This window comes from Solanum stenotomum, chromosome 2, assembly GCF_019186545.1.
Source record: "Solanum stenotomum isolate F172 chromosome 2, ASM1918654v1, whole genome shotgun sequence".
Classification (NCBI taxonomy): domain Eukaryota; kingdom Viridiplantae; phylum Streptophyta; class Magnoliopsida; order Solanales; family Solanaceae; genus Solanum; species Solanum stenotomum.
In genome coordinates this window covers 59,772,192-59,786,287 of record NC_064283.1, presented here as the reverse complement: position 1 = coordinate 59,786,287, position 14,096 = coordinate 59,772,192, and the positions used below count along the sequence as shown (strand labels likewise).

The following is a 14,096-nucleotide window of genomic DNA, read 5'->3' as shown; positions in this document are numbered from 1 at the left end:
CCATCATAAAGGGAACTCTAGTGAAATCTTAAGCAGGCATGAGCCTTAATATCTGCAAAGTACTTTATTATATGTCTGTTTGTCTAGCCTTTTTGTAGTTAAATTAATGAGAACTATATAGTAGAGTATATTATTTCATTTAGTACAAAATGGTCCTAATTTGAGACATGACTTTTACATCAAAAATAGCAGATAGGAACTATGTTACTTAGACCCTCCAAAAATATTGTCGCACCCATGCCAAATCCTCCAAAAATGCACAACTTTTTTTGGAGGATCCAAGAAACACCCAACAGTATTTTTGAGAAATGCGAGCAACATAGAATAGAACCACCTCTCCATATTCTTAAACTTTGGGTCAAATCAAACGAAGATACGTAAATTGTGATGGGAAGAAAATACCATATAGAGTTGTGAAAATTAGATGCAAGTTATTTATACTTAACAGTATGAAGTTACCTAAACTACCTTATAAGGGACTTAAATATTATTTACACCATCAATGCATATCACTGAAACTCGTGAAAATTTATGAACTATGGATGTATGTACCTGGACTGAAATTATCGGTTGCTTCAACAAGTTCCCCATAGCTAAAATTCCTCCAAGAAGGCTTAGGAATATCATCAGAATCATTAGCCTCTTCTTCAGCACTTCTATTCTTGGACAAAATCCTTCTTATATTTTTTGGTAAAATCATCTCATATCCTAATAATGGTATACTTGACAATCTTCTCATCGACCTTCTTTTTATTTGATCAAAAATATTTTTCCAATAAACACCTTGACTTAATTCCCCTGAAGGTGATGATGCAAAATTGCTGCTCCTATCATCACTGCTGCTGATGCTGCTATTGTCTGAATCCGACGAACCCAATGGGGGAGTCTCTAAAACTCCTCTTGGTGATGACGATGATGAGTACTGATCATCTTTATTGTTGTTGTTGTTGATGTCTTCCTCTTTCTTCTCGTCTTGTTCCTTCTTGACTTCATGTTGTTTCTTGTTTTCTCCATTTTCTTGGACATCAGCTGCATCTCTTCTACCTACAAAGTTCATAGGCAAAAGAAGCAAAAAAGTTTTATCAGTCTTAAGCCCGAAAAGGAGAATGGTTCGTTATAGATTAACAACCAGCATATTTTTAAAAAAAAAGTTAAACGACTTTATACGGATTGTTTTGTTAGGATTCGTCATGAATTGGCTAGTTCTACTGCAACCCTTCTCCTTTATCCCTGCTTGGGACCAGCAATATGAGCACAACTTTCTTTGCTTACCGCTTTCTAGATTGATTATTTGTACATACTAAATGAATCTTTTAACATAAATACAGAGTCATGAGCCAAAGTAATTGGATTCTACCAAACCCATAACCAACACTATGGCTCTGCCCCCGGTAAAATGAAGTACACACAAGCTTGTATTCTTGTAAAGATTCAAGCTTTATTGTTACAATACTATTCAAACATCATTAACATACAAGAACATTCACATACACAATAAGTAAAATGAAGCATACACAATCTTGTATTCTTATAAAGATTCAACCTTTAGTGTGACACTACTATTCAGATCATTAATATAAAAGAATATTCATATAACCAATAAGACCAACAAGGTTTCTAATGGAGTAGTAAGTACTTCTTTGTAATTAAGCAGAGGTCTAGGTTTCGAGCTCTAAGTATGAAGTCGTTTTTATTAGGGATCACTTTACCCACAATTGAGACTTCAAATTTAGTCGAGCTCCAATATCAGAAGTACCAGACACCGGTCGGAAAATCCAACAACAACAACAACAAATCCTACCAAATGAGGAGGTAGAATATACACAGACTTTACCCCTACCTCGGAGAGGACCGGGTGGAAAATCCAAAAACAAAAATATACCCAACAAGCAAAATGAAGCATACACGAGAACTCTTATATAGCTCGGTAGGTCGACTACCTACACTTTCATTATTGGTGACGGTTTGATTCCCTTCCCCATTTCTCCTTCCCCTACCACCATTTCTTTTTAATCTAAAAGGCATACACATATTTTTATGTTATAAAGATTCAATCTTTACACCTATAATGACACATAAAAAGGAAATAAATGACAATAAGTTCAAAAAGAGAAAAGCTAAGAACCTTCCATGGGGGGATAAAAATGGAATTCTTGTCAAAAGCTCAAATGAAACAATAAATCTTCCTGTGATAATATGCAAGGATAAGAGCTTAAGAAAAGATTTCCATAAACATAATTTGCTCTGAACAATATTTACATTAGAGCATTCCAATCAAATTCTTTCTTCTCCCCTGCAAAAAAAAAAAAAAACAGGAAGAGGAAGAAGAAAAGAAAGGAAAAAAAAAGACTCGAGTTTTGTGGAAAAAAAAAATTAGCTTTTAGAGTTATTTTCTTTGGAAAAAAAAAATGGAGGTGAAGCTGCAGAAGTGGAGAGAAAAAAACGGATTTAGGGGTAATAGAGATACTTATGTTTTTGTACATTTTTATAGGAGTTTTTACCCTTAACGATAGGTGGCATGTCACGTAGCGCGTTTATCTTATCTAAATATTAAGTCATGTGAAATTTTATTATAGTGAAAAAAATAAAGAAATTTTTTACACTATAATAAGGTGGTAGCATAATCAGGTCATATGAGATTTTAATAGTGAAGTATGGTTAAAAATAGAGGTATTTTTTATGTTACTCGAATAACTGTAAGAGTACTTTTGTTTCAATAATATCGATAATATCTTAAAGTGAAAGGATAAATTTGACCCTTTTTATGAACAGTTACACTTTATTGGATGGTTGTTTGTTATATATCATTTTATATTGTATTGAATTTTATTGAACTTGAATATAACATTTAGATAGATTGTATCGTTTTTGTTCTTACGTAATATTGCACATCGGGGGGGGGGGACACCTTATATCGAGGGGTGTCAACCGACACTACTTCATTGAAATTTTTTAGTATATATACATGTACAAAAATCTGAAAAAATAAAACAAGAACTACAAATATTATTAATGACACTCCTTCAATAAGTCAGCTCTGTGGCTCATTGGTTTGCACCGCGTGTGAACCTGTTATTCCACTAGGTGTGCGCGGGTTTGAATCCCAATAGTGTCGAATTTTGTTTTTATTTTTGGAGCGTTTTGAGAAAAGCTTATCAAAAGGATTCGAACCTCCAACCTCCCTATTCCTAGTTCGATTAGCCTAAAATAAACCAATTGAACTAGAATACAATTTATTACCATTATGAAAATTTTATTACTTGTTCAAATCGGAATTGGACACAATAATAAGTTATACAGTAAAATCTAAGTTGAAAAGAAACTTTCAAGTCTGCAAATTGCAAGTGATGTTAAGTTGATGGCTTGATGCTACTGCGGCTTTCTCTTAATTGTAAGTTCACTTTTCTTTTTATCTCTCATCTTTATAGTTTTAGTTGAAATTTCTTGAATATTCATCAACTTTTTATGGATTAAATTTCTTGAAATTGTTTAAAGTTATCTAATTTATTTAAGTTTGTAATTCAGATCAATTCAATGGAGAGATATTATTCTAAAGTATCTTTAAAGCTTTTAAAATCAAGTTCAACATCTCAAAATTCTTTTAACTTAGAAGAAAAAAATGCTAATGAGTTGGAACAATGCCAACAAAGTGAAAGAGTTGATTTAACTTCCTTAAAATTTGATCCCGGAGAAAGGTTACCAATTCGAAAATATCATCCGAATGGTTGCGATGCAATAAGAAGAATGTATCTTCAAAATGGTCCTTTCCGACCTCAAAATCATCAATTTCCTCAATCAAATTTTTATTTTTAGGTTGACTCACGTCGTTTTAGTTCTGAATAGTTTCGTGAGTATGATTGGTTGGAGTAAGTGTAACAAAAGATGCGGCATTTTGTCTATATTGCTATTTGTTTCAAGATGAAAGCATTAATCAAGGAGGAGGCGATGTATTTTCAACCATATGGTTTACAAGTTGGAATAAGAAGCTCAACCTTGATGTGCATATTTGTAAACCCAACAGTGTTCATAATTAATCAAGATGAAATTGTGAAGATTTACTGAGACAAAGACAATCCATTCAAAGTGCATTTTCTAAACAATGTTTTAATAATATAATGTTTTTATATCAATTATTTATTATTTATTTATTTTTTAATATCGACACCACTTACCTAAAATCCTGCATACGCCACTGCTACACAACATTTTGAAGGTCAAAACTATAAGAAACATATATAGGTTACGTGATAAAACTATTATTAAAAATAAATCCTCATTTTAAGAGTCAAAGTTGGAATGATTTTGTAGCTAAAATGTGGTTTTGATTTGAATAAGATTTAATGTTAGTCATTAGTTAACAACTTAACATGATGATATAGTCATGATCAATGTGATGTTTTTTGTGTATACATAATTAATTATCACAAAAAACACATCTTAAATAATCAAAAAGTACTCAATTCAACTCCAAATATTAGTGTTTTGACTAATTAAACTTGATCCAAAATATTTGATGTTTTAGAAATTAGTACTCAATATTGTGTAGTTTAGTGGGTGAACTAAAACTTGCTAATCTAGTTAAATTATGCTTCATGATAAAAATAATTAATACCTCAACTTGCTAATTTACTTAATTTATAATTCGATTAATAAAAATAATATACCCTACCAATGTCACTTCAGTTAGGGAAGTGCTGTTGAACTGAATTTTCCCCACAAATATAATATGGGAAAACATATTAATCAGGAAAATAAAGTAGTCTTTTTACTCCAAATTATTTTCTCACTTTAATTATTGGTTTTCGCAGTTAAATTTATTGATTTGGTGTAAATGTAGAATGACATGAAGTTTTTACCTTGCTAGTTCTAGAACTTTTTACCTCACCAGGTCTAGATTCGAGGAAGGAAGAGATGAGAGATCTGTGAACAACAACGAAAGAGAACTCGTAGCCTCCCTCTCACTCTTCCTCACACTTATTTGTTCACCTAGCCCCAAATAGACACAAATCCTTCTTTTGTTTTCTTAATGAATAGAAAGACCCATGATACATTTTGAAATACTAGAAAGGTAAATAGACTCATTTCTTTTCAATGTTTGTCTGAAGACCTACGGTTGATTATGTATTTATGGCTTGAATCTGTGACCTCTGGTTTCAAACAGAGCTGGCAAATATACTATTTCATGATAGTCAAAGAGTTGAATTTTCTAGGGTTTTTTTTTTCTTAACTGAACAACTACTTAAGGCAACATTTTTCCTCTTTTGATAGGATCTTGCTCTTGGTTACGATTTTTTTTCATAATAAAGTATCAAAACAGTTAGCATGAAGTCATTAATAAAAGTTCTTATTTATATTAGGCAGTCAAAAGTGGGGCACCAACTTATAGAGCTAATGCAAAAAAAAAAAAAAAAAAAAAAAAAAAAGATTGTCTAACGTATCCCGTGTTCACGCAAGGTCTGAGGATGGAATGTGATGTAAGCAACCTACTATGATGCAAGTAAACACAAACGCAAGGTCTGAGGATGGAATGTGATGCAAGCAGCCTACTATGATGCAAGTAAACACAATTGATTCTGACTGCTCAAACCTTTGACCTATATCTCACCTTGAGACAATTATGTTGCTACTCTGAGGCTACCCTTACCAATTGAAAGTTACAACATGATGAAATATAATGTAAATGATCAAAGAACAAAGTACTTGGGTTAATTTGGCTGTTTCACACTGAAGACCTCCCTTTTGGGTCATGGGATAAACATATGGACACTAGTACCACATATTAAGGTTTTTTTCCTTCTTTAGTGTTCTCCATTCATTTGACTAATCTGAATTCACGTTGGATAAGCTTGTACTAACGGGCATAAAGTGCCATCTATCAAGAAGTCTTCAATTGGTGCAACTTGACCCTGCTAAAGTGGGATGTTTTGTGGATTGGATTGTCTTGAATTCAATTCAATTTATACACCAAGTAGAAAATTTGTACATCCAATACAAACCACTTTGGCAGCTTCAAGACTCAACCATAAAGGACACCTTTACAATTCAAGAACAGAATGAAGTGGGTGAATCTTGATCAGAACCAACTAGTGTCAAAATTTTATATAAAACAAAGAGCACCTGAAGACTAACAGCTACACCAGCATAACTCGATCTCGTAGGAGGAACTATCTTCAACCCAAACAGTTTCCATCTCTTCAATTGTTTGTGTTGCTCTCTGAAAACCACATGAAAACATTGATCAAAATCTTTTGGTCATTCATAAGAAGAAAAAGGCACCATTTATAAAGATCACATAAGACTGACCAAAAACTAAAATCAAATTCCAAAAGACCTTGCAGGCCAAGTGTTGTTAGGACCATAAAGCTGTAAACTAAATGCCATGTGGATGAAATATATATCAAATAGTATTCAAATGCTTCCAATTGGTAGAAATCAAATGTTCATAATATATATGTCTCACAACTGTTGAGCTTATCAAGTCCAAACATTGCAAATTCATAATAAAATAGAAGGAGCATGCCCCTCTCGCATATAAAAAACTGAATAACTACTTTGCAAATTCATAATAAAATTAGTTTTTAAAAAAAAATCATAATAAAAAGAGGAACTACACCCGCAAAATCAGGAAGGAAATCACATCCTTGCAAAATCATAATAAAAGTAGAGGAATTTTTCACATTAAAAATGAAGGGAATCATACTCTTGCAAATTCATAATAAAATAGAGGAATCACAACCCTTTTGCATTCAAAAATGGGGGTATCACATACTCGCAAATTCATGTACATACTTACATGTCTCAGCTTTACAACAAGCATTTATAAACAACATGTATGTGTAGAACTCCATGTCCCATCTGTTGCATCAGGTCAGCAACCTCTCAAACATCATCTCTTTGAGCCCAACTGCATAACAAAACAGGCAGAAGGAAAGAGGAGAATCATAATCTAGAAACAAGATAGGCAAATAAAAGCAATAAAACCTCCAGAGAGTAGCGAAAGTGGAAATTTAAACCGATATGCTAATCAACATTCCTTCCTTTTATTTTTACTCCATTAAGTGTTGGTCTATCAAAGTATACATTGTAAGCTACGCTGATAACAAAGTTGTTGATAAGCAGGTACACATCAACTGTAACACTAGCCATACCTGTCAATTAATATGTTATATACAAAAGTATCCCTAAGGATGCTTTTAGCACTCATTTCTTTGTCACGGTCAAAGCACTTCGCATCCTGCCTTTACAACGTGCCTTGAGTAACACGTCATATTTATATGTGTCAAGCTCCAAATCCTCATTTTTCACTTTTGCAAAAATATTCACAAGTTATTCCAATATTACCAGGAGATGCCTACCCATGCATAATGGTTGTATATCTGACTCACATCGACTAGTGCCTGCAGGCAACATATCGTCAAAATATTGTACAGCCTTCTCAATCTGTATCAATTAAAGATAAAGTGAACAAATGAAGAGCTAGAGAAAACAGTTGCATCAAATAACGCATATGTTAGCACCAGAAACTGAGACATCATTTTGTTCATCATTTATCCACTTGAAAAAGCATGAGAACATGAGAGAGATGAACAATAGATGGAGAAACACAAGAACAAGTTAAGAAAGCAAAGGTAACTTGCCTGTTACCTCTCAGGAGTAGCTGTATTTACTATGTGATGACTCTGAAATGATTTCTTGAAAGGAAAATTCCCCATTAACTGAATAGCCTGCAGGCATGAAAATGAAATATCTTTATTCAAGCAACAGCATATCAAGGTGCATATGAAGATTTCCATTATTTTTTTTAAAAAAGGAATCTATTTTAAAAAGGTGCACATGAAGAATCACAAAAGTAGGAATTTCTTACTTTATTTATTGTCAGTTCTATCAAGTCCCTCTAGCAGCAATGAATATGTATGAGCACTGAGCCGAAAACGATTTTTCTCCATGATATCTAACAACTCCAAACATCTATCTACAAGTCCTCTCTTAAGTAAGCCATCAATTAGAAGTTTCCAAGCTACTTCATCATTATTGTACCCGCAACCAAGAAGCCTGAAGAAGGTCGTCTTAGCTTTCTCATTGTTTCCGTCATCATACAACCAACACACAAGGAGCTTGTATGACTCTAAGTGTGGTAAAAAAACCTTGTGTAAGCATAGTGTCAAGAAACCTTGTTGCATCCTCATACATTTTCAACTTGCAACAACAATTTACCATTGAGGTATATATATCTTCACCAGGAGATATTCCACAACTCTGCATATGATCAAGTAACCTCAAAGCTTCCTCAAGGCGTCCTTCTCTACCAAGTCCAGTAGTAAGTGAACTAAAAATGTTTGTGTTTAGAGGACAGCGATGTTCCACCATTTTATCAAAGAGTTCAAGCAAAGTTTCATATTTCACCACTTTCCACACATCAGCAATATTAATGGAACTGGCCTCAGTTTTGAGATCAATTCCTCCTTGTGACAAATGTTTGATCAAAATAGAATAAGTGTACTGAGAAGGTTCATGACCAGCATCGACCATAAATTTTAGCACATCAAAGGCCCGATTCAATAATCCTACACGACCATAGCCATCAATCATTACTGTATAGGCCATCACATCTAGCATAACTCCTGCCTCTGCCATCTTATTCATAACATCCTCTGCTTCTTTCAATTTCTCTTCATTGTAATATGCAACCAGAAAAGAAGTGTAAATGCAGACATCAGGTTTGTGTCCCATGGAAACCATTAAATGAAAAACCTTATAAGCTTGGCCAAAGGCAGATTCTTTAAGTAGTTGCTCAATCAAGATGCCGTAGGATTCAATTGTGGGTTTAACACCACTACCTGGCATCATTTCAAGCAATCAGTCTCCTTCCAGCTGCTTACCCTGCTTACACAACCCTTTAATTAGCACATTATAAGTGCATGCATTTAGAGAGCAGCCTTCCTCAATCATTTTCTTAAACAATGTCAAAGCAAAATCAGCTTTTTCAGCTTTGCAATATCTGTCAATGAGAGCAATGTACATCGCAACATTAACTTTTATACCCTTCTCTTTCATAGAACTAAAAATGGTGGAAGCTTCTTCAACTCTGCCTCTTTTACACAAGCCATCAACTAGAGTACAATAAGTCCACTCATCAGGAGCCAAATCATTCTCTTCCATCAATTTAAGCAACCTAAATGCACTACCTATTTCCCCCTTTTTACACTGTCCATGAATTAACAAGTTAAAAGTGACATCACTAGGAGACATTTTGCGCTCAAGCATCTTATCAAGTAGTGTCATTGCCTTATGCACCTTCTTTATCGTACAAAACCCAGAAATCAATTCATTGTATGTATGCACATTCGGGATACAATTATTGGATTCTATCACGTCAAAAACATCTAGTGCGAAATCAACCAAACCTTGCTTATAGTATCCATCAATCAAAGCATTGTATGTCACCACATTTGGAACTAGTTTCTTTTCCGACATCACATTCAGTAACCCTTTCGCTTCGTCAAGCTTAAAGTCTTTACACAAGCCATCAATGAGCACAGTATAAGTATGAACATTCGGCTCACAACCCTTCTCCTTCATCTCATCAAACAAATACAACGCTTCTTCCCTCCTATCCAATCCACACAACGCATCAATCAGAATCGTATAGCTCCTAACATTCGGACAACAACCATCATCTCCCATTCCCAAAAACAACTTCATCGCCTCATCAATCATCCCCCCTTCACACAACCCGTGAATCAAATTGTTGTACGAAACCACATTCCTTTGACAACCCTTCTTAGACATTTCCTTAAACACCTTAAAAGCACTATTCACGTCCTTTCTCCTACAATGCCCCAATACAAACGACGTAAACGTATGCGTATCAGGATTCAAACCAGCTTGCAAAATCTTACTCAAATAAAACTCAGCCTCAACAACATTACCCAATTTACAATAAGCATTAATCATTGTATTAAAAGTATAAATATCAGGCTTAATCATATCACTCAACATCTCATCATACACACATTTCATATCATCAATCATAACAAACCTCAATAAACACATCAACAACTTGTTATAACCCCAAACATCAACTTTACACTTGCACCTCATCTCCCGAACAAAACCCATCATGAAAACAGCATCATCCCAGGTTTCGCAAGATTTAATCATGGAAAGTCGGGTTTTTTCAGCAACCCGGAAGAGGTTATTGGAAATCAAAATGTGTAAAAGGGGTGCGTAAGATTGAGGATTGGGTTTGAATAAAGGGGTATTTCGGGTAGATAAATAATCGAAGAAGGAGATTACAATGTGGGGGTTGAGATTTGGGTTTTGTGAAAGGAAAGAAGAGAAATGAGAAGGGGATAACGAAGGAATAAGGGTGTTGAGAGAAGGGTGTTTTCGTCAATTTGGGTTCGAAAGGACGGAGAGGAGGTGTTGGTTAATGGAGGAAGAAGAAGAAGAAGTGATGGATTTGATGAAGAAGAGGGAAACTGAGTGAGCTGAACGCAACGCCGTTGATAGTTGCATCATTGTATGATTGGGAAATTTAACGGCGGAGATGAAGAGAACTCCATGTAACAGTAAGGAAGAGAGGAGAAAATTTAGTTAAGTGCTACAGATCCATTGGAGCTGAGAAATGGAGCTCTGCTGACTGAGTTGAAGAAGACGACGGTAGGTGTTTTTTCAAAAAAAATTATTTTTTGTGTATTATTTTACTTAAATCAAGGATTTACCGAAAATATAAAAAATAAATCAGTTTTGGTCCTCTGTGTTCTTCATCAAATATTTAACGAACTTTATTAGTTAAATTTGATAAAACATGTAAAGAAAATTAAAATTGCTAAAAAGTTACCTCAAATCTTAGAAATTACGACATTGAAAAACTATATAAAACATCTAAAAGTTATATTAAAAAAACTGCATCAAACTCTTAAAAAATGACCAAAATTAGTAGAAATCAGCAAAAATTATACCTTTAAATATAAATTTTCGCTAAAAAAAATTTCATAATTTCTATTGATTCATTAAATATTTAATGAAGATTAATTATTGGTGAAATTAAAAGACCAAAATAGTTTAGAGCATACTTTATGGGTTATTTTGAACCAATTCACCAACATAAGGAGCTATTTTTGTAATTTTCTCTTACTCTTTATTTCATTTTTATTCTTTAATATGTTATATTCTTCTTCTTTTTTCAATTTTTTTGTTTTCGTACTTACATTTTTTTTATTATTATTTCTAATACTAAAGTTTTCCCTTTTTTTTTCTTTTTTGGCTTTCTTTATTTCTATTTTATGTCAATTAGGAATATTAACTAATCATTATTAATATGCTTATACATTTTTACAGCTACAAATGCATAGTTTTTTCAAGAAAATTATCATCAAGATGAATATTCATGGTCATAAAGTTTATAACTAGTATTAGTGTATAATAATAGTTTGATTTGACTTTCTTAAAGAACCCATTCATATACTATTACCATTTGATCGTAAATGGAGGTATTAATATAATATCAATTTAAGATATTGGGATAACATCCATTTCTAATCAGAAGATTCGATTTTAATTTTTGAGAAAAAAAAAGTTGTTTATATCGGACACCGAGTGAAAAAATCAAAAGAGCAATAGAATTTCAGAAACTTCAAACCAATACGAGTAACAGATATCAAATAGAAAATAAAAAAAAAAAGGCGATAAGAATTTCATAAACTTCAAAGTTTTGGACAGCATCTCTTCTCTCATTTTACTATTTTCATGAACTTGGTATTAATTAAATACTCAATGTAATGATGTGTTATTTACTTTGGATCTAGTTAATGTATTTCTTAATTAATAAATTAAGTTCAGTTGATCTGTCATGTGCTAAACCTAGGACACTACGTTAAAGCAAGAACCTGATTCCAATTTGTCCTATAAATATACAATTCTTCAACTCAAATTACTTTATCATATAATTTTTCATTATTTGCTTAAGTTGTTTATTTTATTTTATTTTATTTTGTCTCTAAAGTTTCTTTTGAAGCATTTAATTGAAGAGAAATTATGGGTCATTTGTGGACTTTGATCACTAGTCTTCATACTCTTGCTGGGTAACATTATTATAATCTTTTATTTCCTAGTTTTGTCATTCTAATTTTTTACTTTTTGGGGGAAATTCTTGAAAATGACAAGTTGTATTTTGTATTAAAATTGCAGGCCTGTGATGATGTTGATCTATCCTCTGTGAGTAGTAATATTCTTCTAAATAATTAATCTCTCATCTCCCGTTTATCCTTCGCGCTACGTTATTATCGAACCCAAATATACGTCTATTATGTGAAATACAGAAATAGTATTATGTTTTATAAGGTTCTTCACCTTCTTTTTCTCATTTTGATGCGAAATTTGCATAAGGTGTCATATGTATCTCTTTTTCACAAGTAAATAGTTATAAATTTGGTAATAATTTATTTATTTATTTTTATCAATTCTATATTTATGAGAGTTTGGTGAAATAGACAGGTCTATAAAGATGCAAACTATCTATATTTAAACATAAAGACCTTATGAAGCTCTATAAAAATGCAAACTATCTGCACCTGAACATAAAGACCGTATGAAGCTTCAAAAAATGCTAGTTTTTTCGATTGCCTTGATATGTTAAGAATTTTCTTATATATACAAATATTGTGTAGGTATGCATCAATAGTAGCTATAGAGAGTACATCTAAATTGGATGATGAACAATGGCTTGCTTATTGGATTCTATATTCTTTTCTTACACTTGTGGAGATGCTTTTTCAACCCATTCTTAATTGGTAACTAAGTTCTCTCTTTTTTATTCTTTTTATTTTTGTGAAAATACAATTTTAAGAAAATAATTTACTAACTTTATTTTTTAATTTTTTTTTTTGATAATTATTAGGATACCAATATGGTATGATGTGAAGTTGATTGGTGTGGCATGGTTAGTTTTGCCCCAATTTAGAGGAGCTACTTTTATATATGAGACTTATGTTAGAGAAAAATTAATGAAGAAATATGGAGATCAAGGAAAGTCAAACAAGAAATCTGTTCACTTCATGACTCAAAAGAAGGTGAGTTAATTAAATAAGCAAAATTTGAATGTGTTCATTTTTTAATAGTTAATTAATAAAGTGTTAGTAATACACTTAGGAGTCATTTGATCGGTGAACAAGTTATTTCGAAATCAACAATGATGAAATTATAATGTTGGAATTTAAAATAACAGGATTATTTAGTGGATATTACTTTTATTGTTTGATTCTAAATTATAATATAATTTCTTATTTCATCAGTCAAACTGCCTGTATTTATTTTTAAAAAGCACACAATTTTTTTAAAACTTTATAATGATTATCTTGATCTAGGGATTGAACCTTTCTTGTATGTCAAAACAAATTAAATTTTGGCTTAATCTTCATCTTTGCTCTAAACAACCCCTAAGTAGATCATTAATTTTGCAATCATATTGATTCTTATTTGACCATGTATAATTTACACAATATATTTTGTTGGTTAATTAGGGGGAGGATGAAGCTTACTGAAGGAAAATACAAGAAATGCTGACCATTACTCAGTGCACAACTCTAACCGCTTTGATCAAGGCAGATTCAAGATCTAAAAATTATGAGTTAACTAAAGTTTATTATACGTACATATTCGGTGAATTTTCAACAAATATATAGAGTTTTCACCATACTTTCCATACTATTATGACCAGTGTATAACTAATTATAGCTTTTGGATCCAGTATATGTTATAAATTATGGTAGAATTTCAAACTCGTTCATTGCTTGGGAACTTACATTTTCATGTTCTATATTACTCACACTACTTCGCTTCTAGTGAAGCCAAGAATATTTAGTTTTGCAAGGTTGTCCTTACTGATTCATATAGGATTTTACATGCCACATGCTACGTAAGTCAAAGCATAAGGTAAAAATATTTTCGACTATTGAACTTTTGCCATCCAGGACGAAACATTTGTGGTGTTTCACCTAGTTGCATGACGTCTGCATTTGCTCTCCATAACCGCGTTTTCATGCCATTATACTACAATACTTTTTTTTATTCGATATCTAATATAACGTAACCTT

At 32.5% G+C, this 14,096-nt stretch overlaps 3 protein-coding genes and 1 pseudogene across 4 annotated transcripts in view; 1 reads left to right on the top strand and 3 right to left on the bottom strand.

Moving 5' to 3' along the window:
- The window catches only part of LOC125856905 (receptor-like cytosolic serine/threonine-protein kinase RBK1), a 60,447-nt gene extending 58,145 nt beyond the window's left edge, over positions 1-2,302 (bottom strand). For both annotated transcript variants that reach the window (XM_049536563.1, XM_049536562.1), the window contains exons 1-2: positions 2,126-2,302; positions 553-1,044 (exon numbers count right to left, since the gene is read on the bottom strand). In XM_049536563.1, coding sequence (XP_049392520.1) covers positions 553-1,044; positions 2,126-2,132 — 499 coding nt within the window. In that variant the 5' untranslated portion in view covers positions 2,133-2,302. The remainder of the gene's footprint in view (positions 1-552; positions 1,045-2,125) is intronic.
- Positions 1-14,096, bottom strand: part of LOC125856936 (very-long-chain (3R)-3-hydroxyacyl-CoA dehydratase PASTICCINO 2-like) — a 124,542-nt gene that overhangs the window by 24,120 nt on the left and 86,326 nt on the right. The gene's annotated exons all lie outside the window — the stretch shown is intronic.
- LOC125856897 (pentatricopeptide repeat-containing protein At5g65560-like) lies at positions 7,597-10,633 on the bottom strand (annotated as a pseudogene).
- LOC125856952 (HVA22-like protein e) lies at positions 11,953-13,787 on the top strand. The gene is made up of 5 exons (XM_049536613.1): positions 11,953-12,086; positions 12,193-12,219; positions 12,672-12,794; positions 12,902-13,073; positions 13,524-13,787. The coding sequence occupies exons 1-5, from the start codon at positions 12,040-12,042 to the stop codon at positions 13,542-13,544; spliced, it is 390 nt and encodes a 129-aa protein (XP_049392570.1). The 5' UTR covers positions 11,953-12,039; the 3' UTR covers positions 13,545-13,787.

Bases quoted from the DNA above. Each gene is read 5' to 3' on its own strand.
- LOC125856952 (XM_049536613.1), top strand. From the start codon at position 12,040: ATGGGTCATTTGTGGACTTTGATCACTAGTCTTCATACTCTTGCTGG. The intron at 12,087-12,192 runs GTAACATTATTA...TTAAAATTGCAG, and splicing joins AGTCTTCATACTCTTGCTGG to GCCTGTGATGATGTTGATCT. The intron at 13,074-13,523 runs GTGAGTTAATTA...TTGGTTAATTAG, and splicing joins ACTTCATGACTCAAAAGAAG to GGGGAGGATGAAGCTTACTG.